General features: G+C 35.5%; 2 protein-coding genes across 2 annotated transcripts; one reads left to right on the forward strand and one right to left on the reverse strand.

Moving 5' to 3' along the window:
• The first annotated feature begins 7,837 nt into the window (after positions 1 to 7,837).
• Positions 7,838 to 11,769, forward strand: LOC133192640 (uncharacterized). The gene is made up of 4 exons (XM_061328639.1): positions 7,838 to 7,929; positions 8,458 to 8,630; positions 10,165 to 10,299; positions 11,633 to 11,769. Exons 1-4 carry the CDS (start codon positions 7,863 to 7,865, stop codon positions 11,738 to 11,740), a joined length of 483 nt encoding a protein of 160 aa, XP_061184623.1. The 5' UTR covers positions 7,838 to 7,862; the 3' UTR covers positions 11,741 to 11,769.
• A 148-nt stretch (positions 11,770 to 11,917) lies between these two features.
• LOC133192907 (mucin-2-like) lies at positions 11,918 to 13,800 on the reverse strand. Its single transcript, XM_061328914.1, has 3 exons — positions 13,597 to 13,800; positions 13,358 to 13,484; positions 11,918 to 13,245 (listed from the first exon to the last, which is right to left on the reverse strand). The coding sequence occupies exons 2-3, from the start codon at positions 13,476 to 13,478 to the stop codon at positions 11,918 to 11,920; spliced, it is 1,449 nt and encodes a 482-aa protein (XP_061184898.1). The 5' UTR covers positions 13,479 to 13,484; positions 13,597 to 13,800.
• Positions 13,801 to 15,428: the final 1,628 nt, after the last annotated feature.

Here is a 15,428-nt window from a genome sequence, read left to right on the forward strand (position 1 = left end):
TCCGAAACCGTAAAACGTAGAGATTCCAAGCCTTCAGCAGTGTCTTCGACTCATTTAATACTCTCTTCATTCTATCATTGCAAAAGCATTCTTTGGTCCCTTGTATGAGTTACTGCCCCTGAAAGTTTATGCTGCTTACATTTAATGAACTTTTTTTAAAACGGTGTATCCTAGAGACATGGGACCAACTGCATCGGCATGTTTGACTTTGACCTTAAAATATAGGTCAAGGTCAAAGTCATTTAAAAACATAAGAAATTCCTTATATATTTGTAAAATATAGCAATTCACCAAATGACCTTGAACTTTGACCTTGACCTTTGGCCTTGACATTGGGTCAAATGAAAAGTAAGGACATGCATCCAGCTCCAGTATCAGGTAAAAACATAGAAAGTAAAGATTTCCTTGTTTTGTTTTGTTTTGTTTTGTTTTGTTTTTTTTTTTTTTGGAAATGATCTTGACCCAAAGGTCACAATCAGGCTTAAAGTTGTGAAAGTAGTTACAATTCTTAGTTTATAAGAGGCATAAAATAAATAATTCATTCCCCCCCCCCCTTCTTAAAAAAATCACATCAACAACCACGTAGAATATTTCTGTAAAATTCAAACCAGACCTCGGATCGACAACATATTTGGTACATATGTAGCATAGACCTCAGAGAAACTTTCTTGAGAGTTTTACGGTGAGTCTTATAAGTTTATAGAAGTCATGAAGTTTCACGGCAAGAACTACAAGTTCTGTTGTGTTTGAAATTAAAGTGCAGGTGGACGAAGAAATGATCTAAACCTTTTATCGGCTATTTCTTCAGATGTCGTTAGTAGCATTCGATTTTCCTGATATGATACGACATTTTAATACCAAGCATTCTCTCTTTCTTTTACATTTGGAATTTATTTGATTTTTATTTAGAATTAATCAGTTTCCAGAAATAGCGATTTTCTGTATGTTAAAAACAATTTTCGCTTTCATTGTCGTGTTTCCCTTCTAAAAATGCATGTTGGGAATTTAATTTGTGCTACACATATTTAATTTAACCCAAAGAAATGCTTATTTAAATGTTTCATATTTATTTCAGGATATTCAGTCAGAAATGTTAAAATCCGAACCCGATCTTTTAAGCTTACAACAAAGCTATTTTCAAAAAATTCAGCATGCTCACAATATCGATGAATCGGGCTACAGTCCATTAATACATTTTCATTAGGGAACAAGGGAACAGTGTTAACGTTTTCTCACGCACACCCGTCCCTTGTTATTTTATATAATGCTTGCAAGTTCAGGAACTATTTCCTTTTACGGAACTTCTTTCTTCCCCTACCGATTCTAAAAATACGCTTGTATTTATTCTATAGTCTTAAACAATTAACTTACTCAATTTTATCGGAATGTGTAGCGCAGTGGTTAGAACACCTGCCTTTCAAACCAAGGGTTTTGATTTCGATCCCAGGTGGAGGAGGTTTTTTTTTTTTTTTTTTTTTTTTTTTTGCTTTTTTGGCATTTTTCCTTTTTTCGGCCTAAACGACACGAAAACACTTAAAAATGGTGGAAAGGCCTCTAATTGTTCTCTGAACAATTAGTTTACTTGTTATTATTAAGGTCTTTCGATATATATGATAAGATATGAATATGAAACTTGCTGAGGTGATAGAACATCAAATGTAGATATGTTGATCGACCATTATTTACCGTCGTTCGAAGTTCCTGTCGCAAACGGAAGTGAATTCAAAAATGTTAAATTTGTAACTTTTTTGTTTTTCAATATTTTTCTCTGGGATTTACAGGGTTAATAGAAAGTCTTCGAAGAGTTCTAAGTTTGTTTTTATCATTTTGATTGATGCATTTGTTGCAAAGATATGTAATACAAAGATAGATTACATGATCAGTACGTACTGGTCCCTGCTGACAAAGCAGGTAACAACATTGTCTTTGTTTGTAAGACTCATTATATTAAATGTATTTTAGAGGAACTTGGATTTAATTCTACAAGTGGTAATCCAACTTATACTCATAGTTCCCTTTCTAAGGAAGAACTTCTTCAAAATCATATGTCAGTTTTGAATATTTTTAATATTCCAAACAACCAAAATGAATTCGAATTACCATATTTATATTGGATTCCGAAACTTCATAAAAACCCTTACAAACAAAGATTCATAGCGGGTTCCAGTATATGTTCAACCAAGCCTCTATCTTTACTCCTCACTAAGATATTAACAGTGGTAAAGGAGAAACTTCAAGAGTACTGTGCAACAATATATTCGAGAAGTGGTGTAAATCAGATGTGGATACTTAAAAATTCCAAGGAACTTTTGGAAAATTTGAAATCAAAAGATTTTACCAAAATCAACAGCTTTAAAACTTACGACTTTTCAACTTTAAACACAACCATTCCCCACGATAAATTAAAGTCCAGGCTTTTTGATATCATTGACAGCTGCTTTTTCAATAAAAATGGAACTCGTAAATATACTTACCTTGTCATTGGTCATTTGCAAAATTATTTTGTTAAAAAACATTCTGATTGTACACACAAGTACTCTGAAGTTGACATTAAAAAGATGCTTGAGTTTCTGATTGACAATATCTATGTGGTTTTTGGAGACCAGGTCTTCCAACAATCTATTGGAATTCCCATGGGTACCAATTGCGCCCCGTTATTAGCAGACCTTTTTTTTTGTATTCATATGAAGCAGAATTTGTCCAAAATCTTGTACGTGAAAAGAAGAAAACACTTGCTGTGGTCTTCAACTCGACATTTAGATATATCGACGACGTATTGTCAATTAACAATGGCTATTTCCATTCTTATGTCGATACGATATATCCTGGTGAACTTGAGATAAAAGATACCACAGAGTCTGAAACATCTGTTTCATATTTGGATATTTTACTTGAAAAAGATGTTAATGGTAATCTAACAACCAAGCTTTATGATAAACGTGATGACTTTAACTTTTCAATCGTCAACTTCCCTTACTTATGCAGCAATATACCTTCATCACCTGCATACGGGGTATATATCTCTCAGTTGATTCGATACGCAAGAGCATGCTCTACGTATCTACAATTTCTAAAACGAGGAAAAATTATTGACAAATAAGTTGATGAAACAAGAATATCAGCTGTCTCATTTAAAGTCATCATTTCGTAAGTTCTATGGTCGATACAATGACCTTGTCAGCAAATACAATTTATCATTGAGTCAAATGCTAACTGACGTTTTTCATACTAATTGTTAGACCATTATTTACACACTGAATTGTCGACGGATTTTTCCGTGATTTCCCTATCATGACAAGGAGCACACGGCGGAAGTGACCGGTCGGCAGGGGATGCTCACTCCTCCATGGCACCTGATCCCACCTCTGATGTTTGGAGGTCCGTGTTTGCTCTGCTCCTATTTTGTATTGTTTAATGGACTTTTGAGCTTGAATACTGTTCGTTATCTCCATATCTTTCATATGACCGCATTTATTGCAAAGATATGACCGATCCAAACTTTCTCGTATTGTTGCGGGTTCGAATCCTGCTGGGGCGGGAGATTGTTTCTCTCTTTTTTCAGTTGTAAATGATATTTTTCTCTGTGAATACATGTGTGATAGTTTTTGCTTATTTTTTAAAGCTTTTTTAACAGAGATTCTACAGAAATCCTTTAATAATCATGATCTATGTTGAAAGACTGTGTTACATAAACGCAAACAAAAAATACCTTCAATAAAGTATTAAATGAAGTGAGGTAGCACAGCGATCTGGAGAAAAGTTCGGTCGGAAGACCACTTGTTGCCCTAGCAACAAGAAACGCATCTAGTTATTATTATTTTTCTTCCTGGGTACTTTTTTGTCCGTGAGTGATCTCCGAAACTACACATCCGATTGAGGTGAAACCTTTTTAGGGTTAATAGGAATGTTATGTAGATTTGCGGAACGAAGGTCATTTTGCGCGCACGCGCATGCACGTGCGTGCGCGTGCAATGCGTAAAATGACCAATATACTTGATACAGCTGTAACTTTTATATTTTTTGATGAAATGCTTTGATACTCAGAATATAAGGATATATTAATAGTGTAGACAAGATGACATGGTCAGAATGCGCATGCATGCACGTGCGCGCATGCGCATTGATTGAAATAACCAATACAATTGATATAGACTTAACTTGTACATTTTTTGATGAATTGCATTGAAACTCAGAATATAAATATATAGTAGAAGTGTACACAAGAAGACTTGATCAACTCACGCATGCATGTACGTGCGTGCACGTGCGCGCGCGTGCAATGAGTAAAATGACAGATAAACTTGATATAGCTATAACTTTCAGGTCTTTTGATGAAATGCTTTGATACTCAGGATATCAAGATATATTAAAAGTGTACACAAGATGACATGGTCAGAATGCACATGCATGCACGTGTGCGCATGCGCAATGATTGAAATAACCAATACAAATGATATAGACTTAACTCGTACATTTTTTGATGAATTGCTTTGAAACTCAGAATATGAATATATATTAAAAGTGTGCACAAGATGACAGGATTGGCGCACACATGCATGCACTTGCAAGCACGTGCGTGCGCGTGCAATGAGTAGAATGACCAATATACTTCATTTAGCCAAAACTTTCATATCTTTTGATAAAATACTTTAATACTCAGGATATAAGGATATATTAATAATGTAGACAAGATGACATGGTCAGCGCACAGATGCATGCACGTGCGTACGCGTGCAATGAGTAAAATTACCAATATGCTTGATATAGCCATAACTTTTACGTTTTTTGATGTAATGCTTTGATACTCAGAATATATAGACATATTATAAATGTAGACAAGACGAGATTGTCAGCATGCACATGCATGCACATGCGCGCGCATGCAATGCTAAAATGACCAATATACTTGATATAGCTGTAACTTTTATACTTTTTGATGAAATGCTTTAATACTCAAAATATGTAGATATATATATACTGTTGACAAGATGATAGGTCATCATGGACATGCATGCACGTGCGCGCGCTTGCAATGCGTAAAATGACAGATATACTTAATATAGCCGATTTTTTTTCATCTTTTGATGAAATTTGAATATAAAGATATATTAAAAGTGTAGACAAGTTGACATGGTCATTTTGTACATGGATGTCCGTGCGCGCGCGTGTAATGCGTAAAAAACCAATATACTTAATTGCCTTATTTAATGAAGCTTACAGGGAATAAGACACCGAAACGAAGTTGGGGAGCGTTTGGGGAACATCTGTAACGGTCCCCGTTACAATTAATACTAGTTATTATTATTATTATTTTTCTTCCTGGGTACTTTTTTGTCCGTGAGTGATCTCAGAAACTACACATCCGATTGAGGTGAAACCTTTTTAGGGTTAATAGGAATGTTATGTAGATTTGCGGAACGAAGGTCATTTTGCGCGCACGTGCATGCACGTGCGTGCGCGTGCAATGCGTAAAATGACCAATTTACTTGATATAGCTGTAACTTTTATATTTTTTGATGAAATGCTTTGAAACTCAGAATATAAGGATATATTAATAGTGTAAACACCATGACATGGTCAGAATGCGCATGCATGCATGTGCGCGCATGCGCATTGATTGAAATAACCAATACAATTGATATAGACTTTACTTGTACATTTTTTGATGAATTGCTTTGAAACGAAGAATAAAAATATATATATTAGAAGTGTAGACAAGAAGACTTGATCAGCGCACACATGCATGCACGTGCGTGCACGTGCGTGCGCGTGCAATGAGTAAAATGACAAATATACATGATATAGCCATAACTTTCATATCTTTTGATGAAATGCTTTGATACTCAGGATATCAGGATATATTAATAGTGTAGACAAGATGACATGGTCAGAATGCACATTCATGCACGTGTGCGCATGCGCAATGATTATAATAACCTATACAAATGATATAGACTTAACTTGTATATTTTTTGATAAATTGCTTTGAAACTCAGAATATAAATATATATTAGAAGTATAGACAAGATGACATGATCAGCGCGCACATGCATGCATTTGCATGCACGTGCGTGCGCGTGCAATGAGTAAAATGACCATTATACTTGATATAGCCAGAACTTTTACATTTTTTGATGTAATGCTTTGATACTCAGAATATGTAGACATATTATAAATGTAGACAAGATGACATTGTCAACATGCACATGCATGCACGTGCGCGCGCATGCAATGCTAAAATGACCAATATACTTGATATAGCTGTAACTTTTATACTTTTTGTTGAAATGCTTTGACACTCAAAATATGTAGACATATTAATAGTGTGGACAAGATGACATGGTCTTCATGGACATGCATGCACGTGCGCGCGCTTGCAATCCGTTAAATGACAGATATACTTAATATAGCCGATTTTTTTTTTATCTTTTGATGAATTTGAATATAAAGATGTATTAAAAGTGTAGACAAGTTGACATGGTCATTTTGTACATGCATGTCCGTGCGCGCGCGTGTAATGCGTAAAAAAACCCAATATACTTGATTGCCTTATTTAATGAAGCTTACAGGGAATAAGAGACCAAAAGGAAGTTGGGGAGCGTTTGGGGAACATCTGTAACGGTCCCCGTTACAATTAATACTAGTTTTGATTGATCGTGTCACAAATCATTTAGAGAACTCGACAGGTTCTGTATCGTAGATACAAATTTGGGGGCGGAGACTCGTGCTACGCACTCGTCCACCCCCAAATTTGTATCTACGATACAGAACCCGTCTCGTTCTCTAAATAATACCTGTAGCATTCTTAGTTGGCGAACAAAACAAGGCCTTAACAAACACGGGCAAATTAACAGATTCACAATACATGTAGCTCAAAATTCTTTATTATACAAACACAAAGTATCGTTTTTGAAAGGGGGCAGTCAGAAAAAAATGACAACTTGAAAACTAAAAAACTTGAACCAAAAAATTAAAGACAAGAAAAAAGAAAGAGGTAAAGTGTCCAATCTCAACCTATTTCGTGGTGGTGGGGGTGGGAGGTTCACACTTTTTCACGACCAAATTTTATAAATGAATTACTCAGATTTTACTATACTGTGCACAAACAGAAGGGGGAACAACATGTCAATGAACACTTTCAACAGTAAGTGATTATGTTTAGAAGAAAGTGGGGGGAGCCCCCCCCCCCCCCAATACTACGTGCATACTATAAGATTATGACTGTACCATTGACTATTATATTGCTTCAACTGTACTACCAATGCCATAAAAACCCTTTCGTTATGTTTGAAGTAAAAATTAGATTAGAATCCCTCTTTTTGTTGTTTTTTTAAAACTAATTTGCCCTGAATATTTTTACCTTTTTCTTGTAACACTACTGTGTACATTTCCAACATAACTTAATCGGGATCCCAAATTCAGCAATTACTTTAAACATGAGATTTATTCCTCTCTGGTGCATGTATTGCATTCAGTGTTATCAATGCTACATGCATTTCTGTTATGAGAAATGACCAATCTGTCAGGTCGCCCTCAGTCAAGAACCATGTTGATTTGCGTTGCCTTTTTGTTGGTTTTATGTAAGTTATTTTTCAATCACATTCAGTTTCGAAATTTTCATTCAAAAGTAGTACTGTTCGAATATTCGTTGACATCCCTATAATCAAAACCTGTTTAGCGGAAAGTTAAAACAAAATAGGTTTCACATAGCTAGAGGTTCAAATTGGTGATCGTTAAGAATGTTAACGAGGGATACATTGTAATTAATGTTATTTTCTTTAAAGAAAAAGTCACTTGCATCAGTTTCAGGACAAACTTGGAGCACATTTTGTCACAATAAGGATTCTTGCAAACATTCTGGGATGACATGTAGCCATGGCTTTCACTCTGACTGTGTCGAGCATCAATGCACGTGTGTCCAGAGTTCCCGTAAGAGGAAAACTTTCAATTTGTAAAACAGATATTGTAGGCCTATTTATATTGATTTCATTACATGCTAACGATGGATCACAGACCCCCCCCCCCCTTAAAAAAAAAATAAATAAATAAATAAAGATCATTGAGATTATCAAAAATAATATAAAAGACTGAATCTTTTTTTCCTCCATCAAGGTTCCCACTAGTAATATAGGTATTAATTCCGTAAATGGTTAACAAAACTTTCGTATATTATAATCAACCAATGAATTCCTGTAAATGTTATTATTAGAGTTCAAGAAAGTAACAAGATTTCATTCCTGGTCTTATAAGATGAATGCTCTTGAATCCCGATAATTACGAGTATATTTAGTTATCGACATTTCAGGCATGTTTCACACTCTATTTCACCTAACAATCAAGTTAGTTCAACATAAGTAACAGTAGTTCTATTATGAATATTTTTTATTATTCATTGAAGGGGACAATAGATACACATCATATACGATGAAATGCTACATAAATCATGTATTTTCCCAGATAATCTAGACGTTCACAAATGCAATAAGAGTAAAGTACTAGAGGCGATAGTGATTGGTCATCCTTTACATACCCCCAATATAGCCTGCACCTCCCACCAGCTGACCACCCACTCACTGGTCTATAATTACTGTGGGAACAACATAACAACTTCGTGGAAGAAAGGACAGCGAGTAAGAAGACTTATTTATCTGTTAGAGTATTTTGTCTTTTCATTGAATATCTTTTGCTTTTCCCTCACCTTTGAAAAAATAATGGAGACTCGATTTGTGAAACAATATTACAGACAAACATTTAACTGTGTTGTTGAATATTTGTCCTCAGACCAAAAATAGTTGCATCATTTTTTTTAATTATAATTTTCTTAATTGTACAGATCAGATGCTGCTGCCGTATGCATTTTTTTGGCGGGGGGAGGGTTTAGTCCGAAATATCTGACGTTTTCGGGGCTTTTTTCACGATATTGATATTTGACGTTTTCCTGGCACGTCAAATATCAAAATCGTTAAAAAAGCCCGGAAAACGTCAGATATTTCGGACTAGGGGTTGGTCTAACCAATCAAAGCCTTGTGTTAAGTGGCAGAGGATAGTTTCGGATTAAGTACCGTCAAAATTATTTTAAAAAATAGAGAATCCTAAGGTTTGAATGCTTATTATATGTGACTTTATTGCTAAAATATTTTCTGTGTGCATTTGGAGGGAATTGGTGGCTTTGTATATTTTATTGATATATGACACTTTAGTGTCACTACTAACTATTCATAGGATATGGACTAGAATTACGAAACTAAACTCAAAAATCACTCATCCGGGATTTCCTCAGAAAAGCGGGATGGGTTCATAGGATGAATTGTAGCTTGAAAATGAGGTGGTTGAGCCAGTATCTCTTGCTGTTCAGTGGTATGTACAGGCGTTTGTCTGGATTTTGCGTGGTAGCGTAGGGCATTAGCGCGGTCCTGGAAGCTGTTGCGGACTTGGTGAAATAATAAAAATAGGCTTAATTTTCATGAAATTTTGAGATTGTCCCTGTGCCATCATTTTGGCTCAATGTGTAAGTTGTACATGTTTTATTCCTAAAAGCTTCAAATTCCCCAAGGGACTAGACCATACTATTGTTACATGTAGAGAGAATTTAAAATTTTCCATTGCACATTTTACAAGCAGCTCAATCTTAAAGCTGAACACGATTCGTAAAAGGAATTTGTCCGCCATATTCGATTATTCACTCGCTATAGCTGAGAACCTCTATATAAGCCGCTTACTTAGTCACTGTTCAGTGTAATCAGTTGTCACCGGTGTAGACGTATGCTACACAGTACTCGGTAGCGACAAAAAATAACTGTGTACTTCTACGCCAAGAGAGTAAGATACCAAAGAAACTTACAACAGTTACACAGGTCAGTGCAGTGTACAAACACAAATACACATAACTGCAATAAACTGCAATAAAATAAATAAACAAAGGCAATGCAAGATAACCAGCACGAACACGTGTCGCCATTCCACGCCGATATCGATACCCGTGACAATAAAGCAGTCAGGTGTAACGAATGCGAAGAGTATATCCCGGTGCTGATATGGCAGATAGTATAATTGAATATGGCGTATGCCTATTTACGAGTCGTTGTTCAGCTTTAAGGAAAATGTCAGCCAAACGTTTTGATTGCCAAAAAAACTGTCCTCTGCCACCTTCTTTCTTTCGCTCAGGTTGAGGACTTCTGTCGTGCGCATCCGGATTCCAGAGATGAGTATAAACCTATTTCCACGTTTCATCGTCACGACTTCAACAGAGAATTCGAGGTAACGGGAATATTTTTGAGCTGTGAGCAGAACGGAATTCAGGTATAAAGTTTTAGGAAGGTTTTTTTTTTAAGTTTAACAATTTGAAGTTACCGGTTGTTTTTCAGACTAGCTGTACAAAATTGAAAAGCAAACGACTTGTTCTTAACAAAATCAGCGGGGAGAAAACGTTAGATAAGGACCTGTACACACCGTAAGGCTTGCCTTATAAGTCTTAAAACTTGTTTTTGCAAGCCGTACGGCTGTCATGTACACAAAATAAAGCAAACCTTAACGATAAAAATTAACAATAGCATAAATTTCACGTTTAATTCCAAAACAATTTGTTCGGTTCTCAAAATAGAAGAGGAGGTAACTAGTACAGATACTTTTTTTCCTCCCACTAAATGACGAGTTTCTATACTGCCTCGTTTATATAGACGGTCATTACCAATCTACCCACGTGTAAAAATAAATTGACGCTTGGTGACTAATTTTCATTGGCTAACAATAAAAGCTCACCTAAGGGCCGGTACACACGGTAAGGCTTGCCTTATAAGTCTAAAACCTTACGTTTTGCAGGCCGTGCGGCTTTCATGTCAACAAGCTTAGGCAAAACTTACAGGATTATTAACATTTCCATAAATTCCACGTGTTTTTTCAGCCATAAACAGTGCATTCGGTCATTAAAATAGAGGAAAAGATTACTAGGGCTTTGTAACAATTTTACCGACAAGTGCATTCATACTTCTTAAAAAGAGGAGGAGGTTTGTGGATATATTCATTTATATCTTTTTCGAAAATACTTTGTGTTCACTTCAATCTACCCACGTGTATGGTTTGATAAAAAAATAGACTGACACTTGGGCGAATCGTTTTCATTGGTTGAGAAGAAATGTCAGCTAAGTCTTGTATTAAGAAATAGAGCAGTGCTCTATTCGTAAGTCAGACATAAGTCTCGAAAAAAAACTTAAGTTTCATGACTTATAAAGCAAGCCTTACCGTGTTATCGGCCCTGAGTCTTGTATTACGAAATAAAGCAATGCTCTATTCGTAAATCAGACTTGCAATGCCCGAGATAACGTGTATTAAGGGTGTACACAAGGTAAGGCCATGAACTTAAGTTTCATGACTTATAAGGCAAGCCTTATCGTGTGTACAGCAGTTTCACTTTCATTTCTGAAGAGAAAAAGTTGTAGTTTATTGACAGGTTAAATACAGCATTCTAGCAGTTTAAAATGCTCGAAGAATCTTCTTAATTCAATAAAATCTTTCATCCAATTTTATTCTTTTTCAATGATATCTTTACTTATCCTGTTATCGATCTTTTATTAAGAAAAAAAAATCTTCTTCTTAATGCTCCTTCCTGTTTTATTCTGTGTAGATTTTTTTTCAGATTGCCACAGAGCTCTGTAATGACAATCCATTAATATATTCCTTAGGAGCAGCTCCTCTGGCTAACCGTCTTCCAGCTGCTCATGATTTTTATTTCATTACTTGGTAACGATCCAAACAATAAATGAAATGAATGAATACTTTGTTTATTTTTTTCATGTAACAAAATAGTAAAAAAAAAAAAATAATAAAAGTGATACATAAATAATAGGATTTCATAAACTGTAATAAATACAATTTTGTCATTATGCTTATCGATATAATTTACAATTTTATTTAAAATGAATTAAACATTTTTAGGAATTGCTTTGTAGGATAGGGTTTTGGAGGGTACATAATCAAAGTTTGATATTGTGTCAGTTTTCATGTTACTTGAAGAAACAATTGGTTCTATAAGAACTGCTCCACTTTTGAAATCTGGCAGAATAACAAAATCGTTACCTATTTTAGCCACTCGTTCAGAAAAAATATTTTTCTGTGGTTCTGAAATGATATTTTTCTGAGAGCCAGGCGGCGTGAAAAACACAGTGGGTTTTGGAGGACTGGTGCTAATGACGTCATTTCTTCCTCTCTGGTTAGCGTCATCGAGTTGTCCTGATATTGTTTTTTCTAAGACAATCCTTTGTCCTTTTTGTGAATTTACTTGTAGTTTATTATTTAAGGACTGAATCACTACGTCGGATGGAATGTTTCCAATATTTCCTGATGTAATGTCTACCGGGTTATCCTTAGAGATCGATAGTGAATTAGTGTTGATATTTATTTTAGAAGCACTTCCAGTAAATAAGGACGCATCTATGATTCCACTACCACCAGAAGATTGGGTGGTTGTCGGTATATTTTGCGATGTCGTCTTTCGGAAATTCGGCAGATCACCTCTGGTGGGACCTTGATCAATATAATCATTGTATTCTTCTATTATTTTACTAAGATCGTCTGTCGAATTTAAATCAGTCTTGTTAATTTTATCGTCATTGGATAGTTCTCCCTCTATAAATGTATCTGTTGTAATGTAGTATGTAGTAGTCGGAGGAGCAGCGGTGGTGGAACCAGCTGCCTCTGTTCTGATGTCTTCACGTGAAGATGTCGTCTGCATGGTCGATGACGTTGTGATTCCATCTGTGCTTTTTTCTGTTCCTTCTTTTAATGGAATTGTTGTTGTCATTATTGTTGATGCTGTTTGATTTTCATCAGTAGTTGTTGTCTCTTGAGTAGGGCTCACTTCATTCTCTTCTTCTGACGTCGCTGTTGTAGTAGTGGATGGATTCGATGTCTTTTCATCTAAAGCCATCATTGTTGTTGTCATTGTTATTTGTGTTGTCTCTGGGATTGTGCTGACCTCATTTTTTTCCTCTGATGTCGCTTCTGTAGCTATGGCTGGTTTTTCAGTAGTTGTTGAATTATTTGCCTCGTCAGTATCTTCAATATCGTCTTCAGTGGCGGACTGGGAATAGGAAGACGTGGTCGTTTCGAAATCGGTTGAAGTATCGTAATCATCAATAAATCGATGTAAAATGTGGAGACCCCCCTCTTCAGAACTACTCGAGCCACCATCATCATACCAGTACGTGACGTCCATGTTGTTTGAATCTATAGAATTTACTGTAGGTGTACCTTTAGTTAAAAGATAAAAAGACCTATCAATATTGTCGGATATACGGTTTAAAATAATAAAACAGTAAATTTGAAATGAACTTAACCTTCATTTGAAATTGTAAATGCTTACCTCTATTTCGAAAATGAGTCCTCGATCGAGAATTCATGATGTCTTTTAATAGACGAAGAATACCGAAACTGGCAACATTGGATACGCAGAAAAGAAGTATGCTTGCTTGTATTATTTTCATTTTTATCTGAAAAAGAAAATGCCTTAACATATTAACATTATTAAATTGAAAGGTGTTGCCGTTTGCATGTATATCTTTTATTTGCAGTGAATGAATTTGATCTCAGGTTTCAACTTACGATTTTCTGTCCGACTCAGTCGATGGTTAATGCTGTTCCCGACAGATCGAAACTAATATATACCATTTGGTTCTGGGGTCGGCACATCCCGAAAAATTCCGCAGAGGAATAATTTTAGAGCTTGACGTAAAGATTTGTTTATTTTCTGCATTGGTCGTAGGAAGAAAGAAATATGATTAAGATAATATAAATACTGATGTACTTGAAGGGAGAAAACCACATTATCTGCCCTGATGTCACGGACCATTTGTTCTGTACAACCGTGACGGTAGTGGTCACCTGACAGGTGAGGTATAGGTATGGCTCGGCTTTGTCATGCCATCTTTCATTAGTCAAATTAATATTATCAAGAGGTGACAATTTAAACGGAGGACTGTTGCATTAAATAGCGGCCCTGTCTCCGATAGTGTAAGAGTACATTTCACACAGAGACAATAAATAATGTATATTAACTAATAGTATCATCAAATCTTAATGCAGACAATTTTAGTATACTTTTGAGACAAGATTTACAAAGAATTAAGATATTTGTGTAATAGAAAGTAGTTTATATAACAGATTCATAGGGTCGAGTTTATTTATTGTATTTTACTCATTAAACATTATACGAACTCATTTTCTTTAATTGAGTGCTTTAAAAAGGAATTTTTATTTCATTACTATATACAGTTTTTATTGACTTTCGTGCAATAGATTCATAAAAGATTATCAAATATTTCATTGGTCGATTTTAGACCCAGTGCTTACAATGTAGTGGGTACATATTTAGTGACGTATGCATGGTCAAACTAGCACTTCCGATAGGTCATTATCGGGGAATGTATGTTTTGTTGACCTGCAAGTTAATTAGGCGATCGTGATCGCCTTTGTCGTACATATAAAAAAGTTTTTTTTCCTTCCCTTATGTCATCTGTAAACAATGTGTTTATTTCCATGTAAGGTTTGTCTTGGGGATTTTTTTGTATCTTGTAGAAAATCATTATAGAATCGTAGATCTTCAGGACAAATTGGACAAGCTAAGTATCAGATTAATTGATTTTACCTATCACATCTATTGATTATAATCTCTGCTATAGATTTTAAATACTTGAGTGTATCTGTTTAGTTTTTGTCTTTTTGTTGCTACTTCTATTTTTATTTTTTACAGTAAAAGACATAATTTGTTGCGCATAAAGACATCACTGCTACCTTTTCTTGTTCAATTAGACCTACATTCACCTGTATAAAGCATTGTATAGTGAATACATACATAAGCTAGCATACTGCAAATGAGTTTGTCTTGACATCTGTACATGTATAAATTAACAGGCGTGCAGCTGCCATACGCAGGGCATATACATCATTTTTCAAATAATAAGCAGGCGCGGATCCAGGAATTTTTTCCGGGGGGGGGGGGGCGGTTCAACCTCGGTCAAAAAAAAATTCCAATCCAAAAGCAAAAAAAAATCAAACCAAAAAAACAAAACAAAAACAAAACAAAAACACACACACACACACAACGTAAAATCCATCTCCAAAACGTGAACAAACCTATTTCGTGTTGGTGATGGTGGGGTCCACGTTTTCTAGGGAGGTCCAAAGTCATTTTTTATTTGCTTCAGTACATACTTTTAGTAACTCTGAAAATTCGAGGGGGGGGGGGGGGGTCCGGATCCCCCCCGACCCCCCTCTAGGTCCGCGCATGATAAGTCGGGTTGTAAAACAATAGCATTATAACAACGACACAAGTCTTAAACTTATTGGAACTCGACACTCTTACTAGAGCCTTTGGTGCATTCCCTACTTACTAGAATCGCATACCACGTTTTTGGCTTTTTTTTTTATATTACTAC

The sequence above is a fragment of the Saccostrea echinata genome, unplaced genomic scaffold (genome assembly GCF_033153115.1).
Source record: "Saccostrea echinata isolate AGI-Se365-2 ecotype Australia unplaced genomic scaffold, CSIRO_AGI_Sech_v1 ptg000025l, whole genome shotgun sequence".
Classification (NCBI taxonomy): Eukaryota; Metazoa; Mollusca; class Bivalvia; order Ostreida; family Ostreidae; genus Saccostrea; species Saccostrea echinata.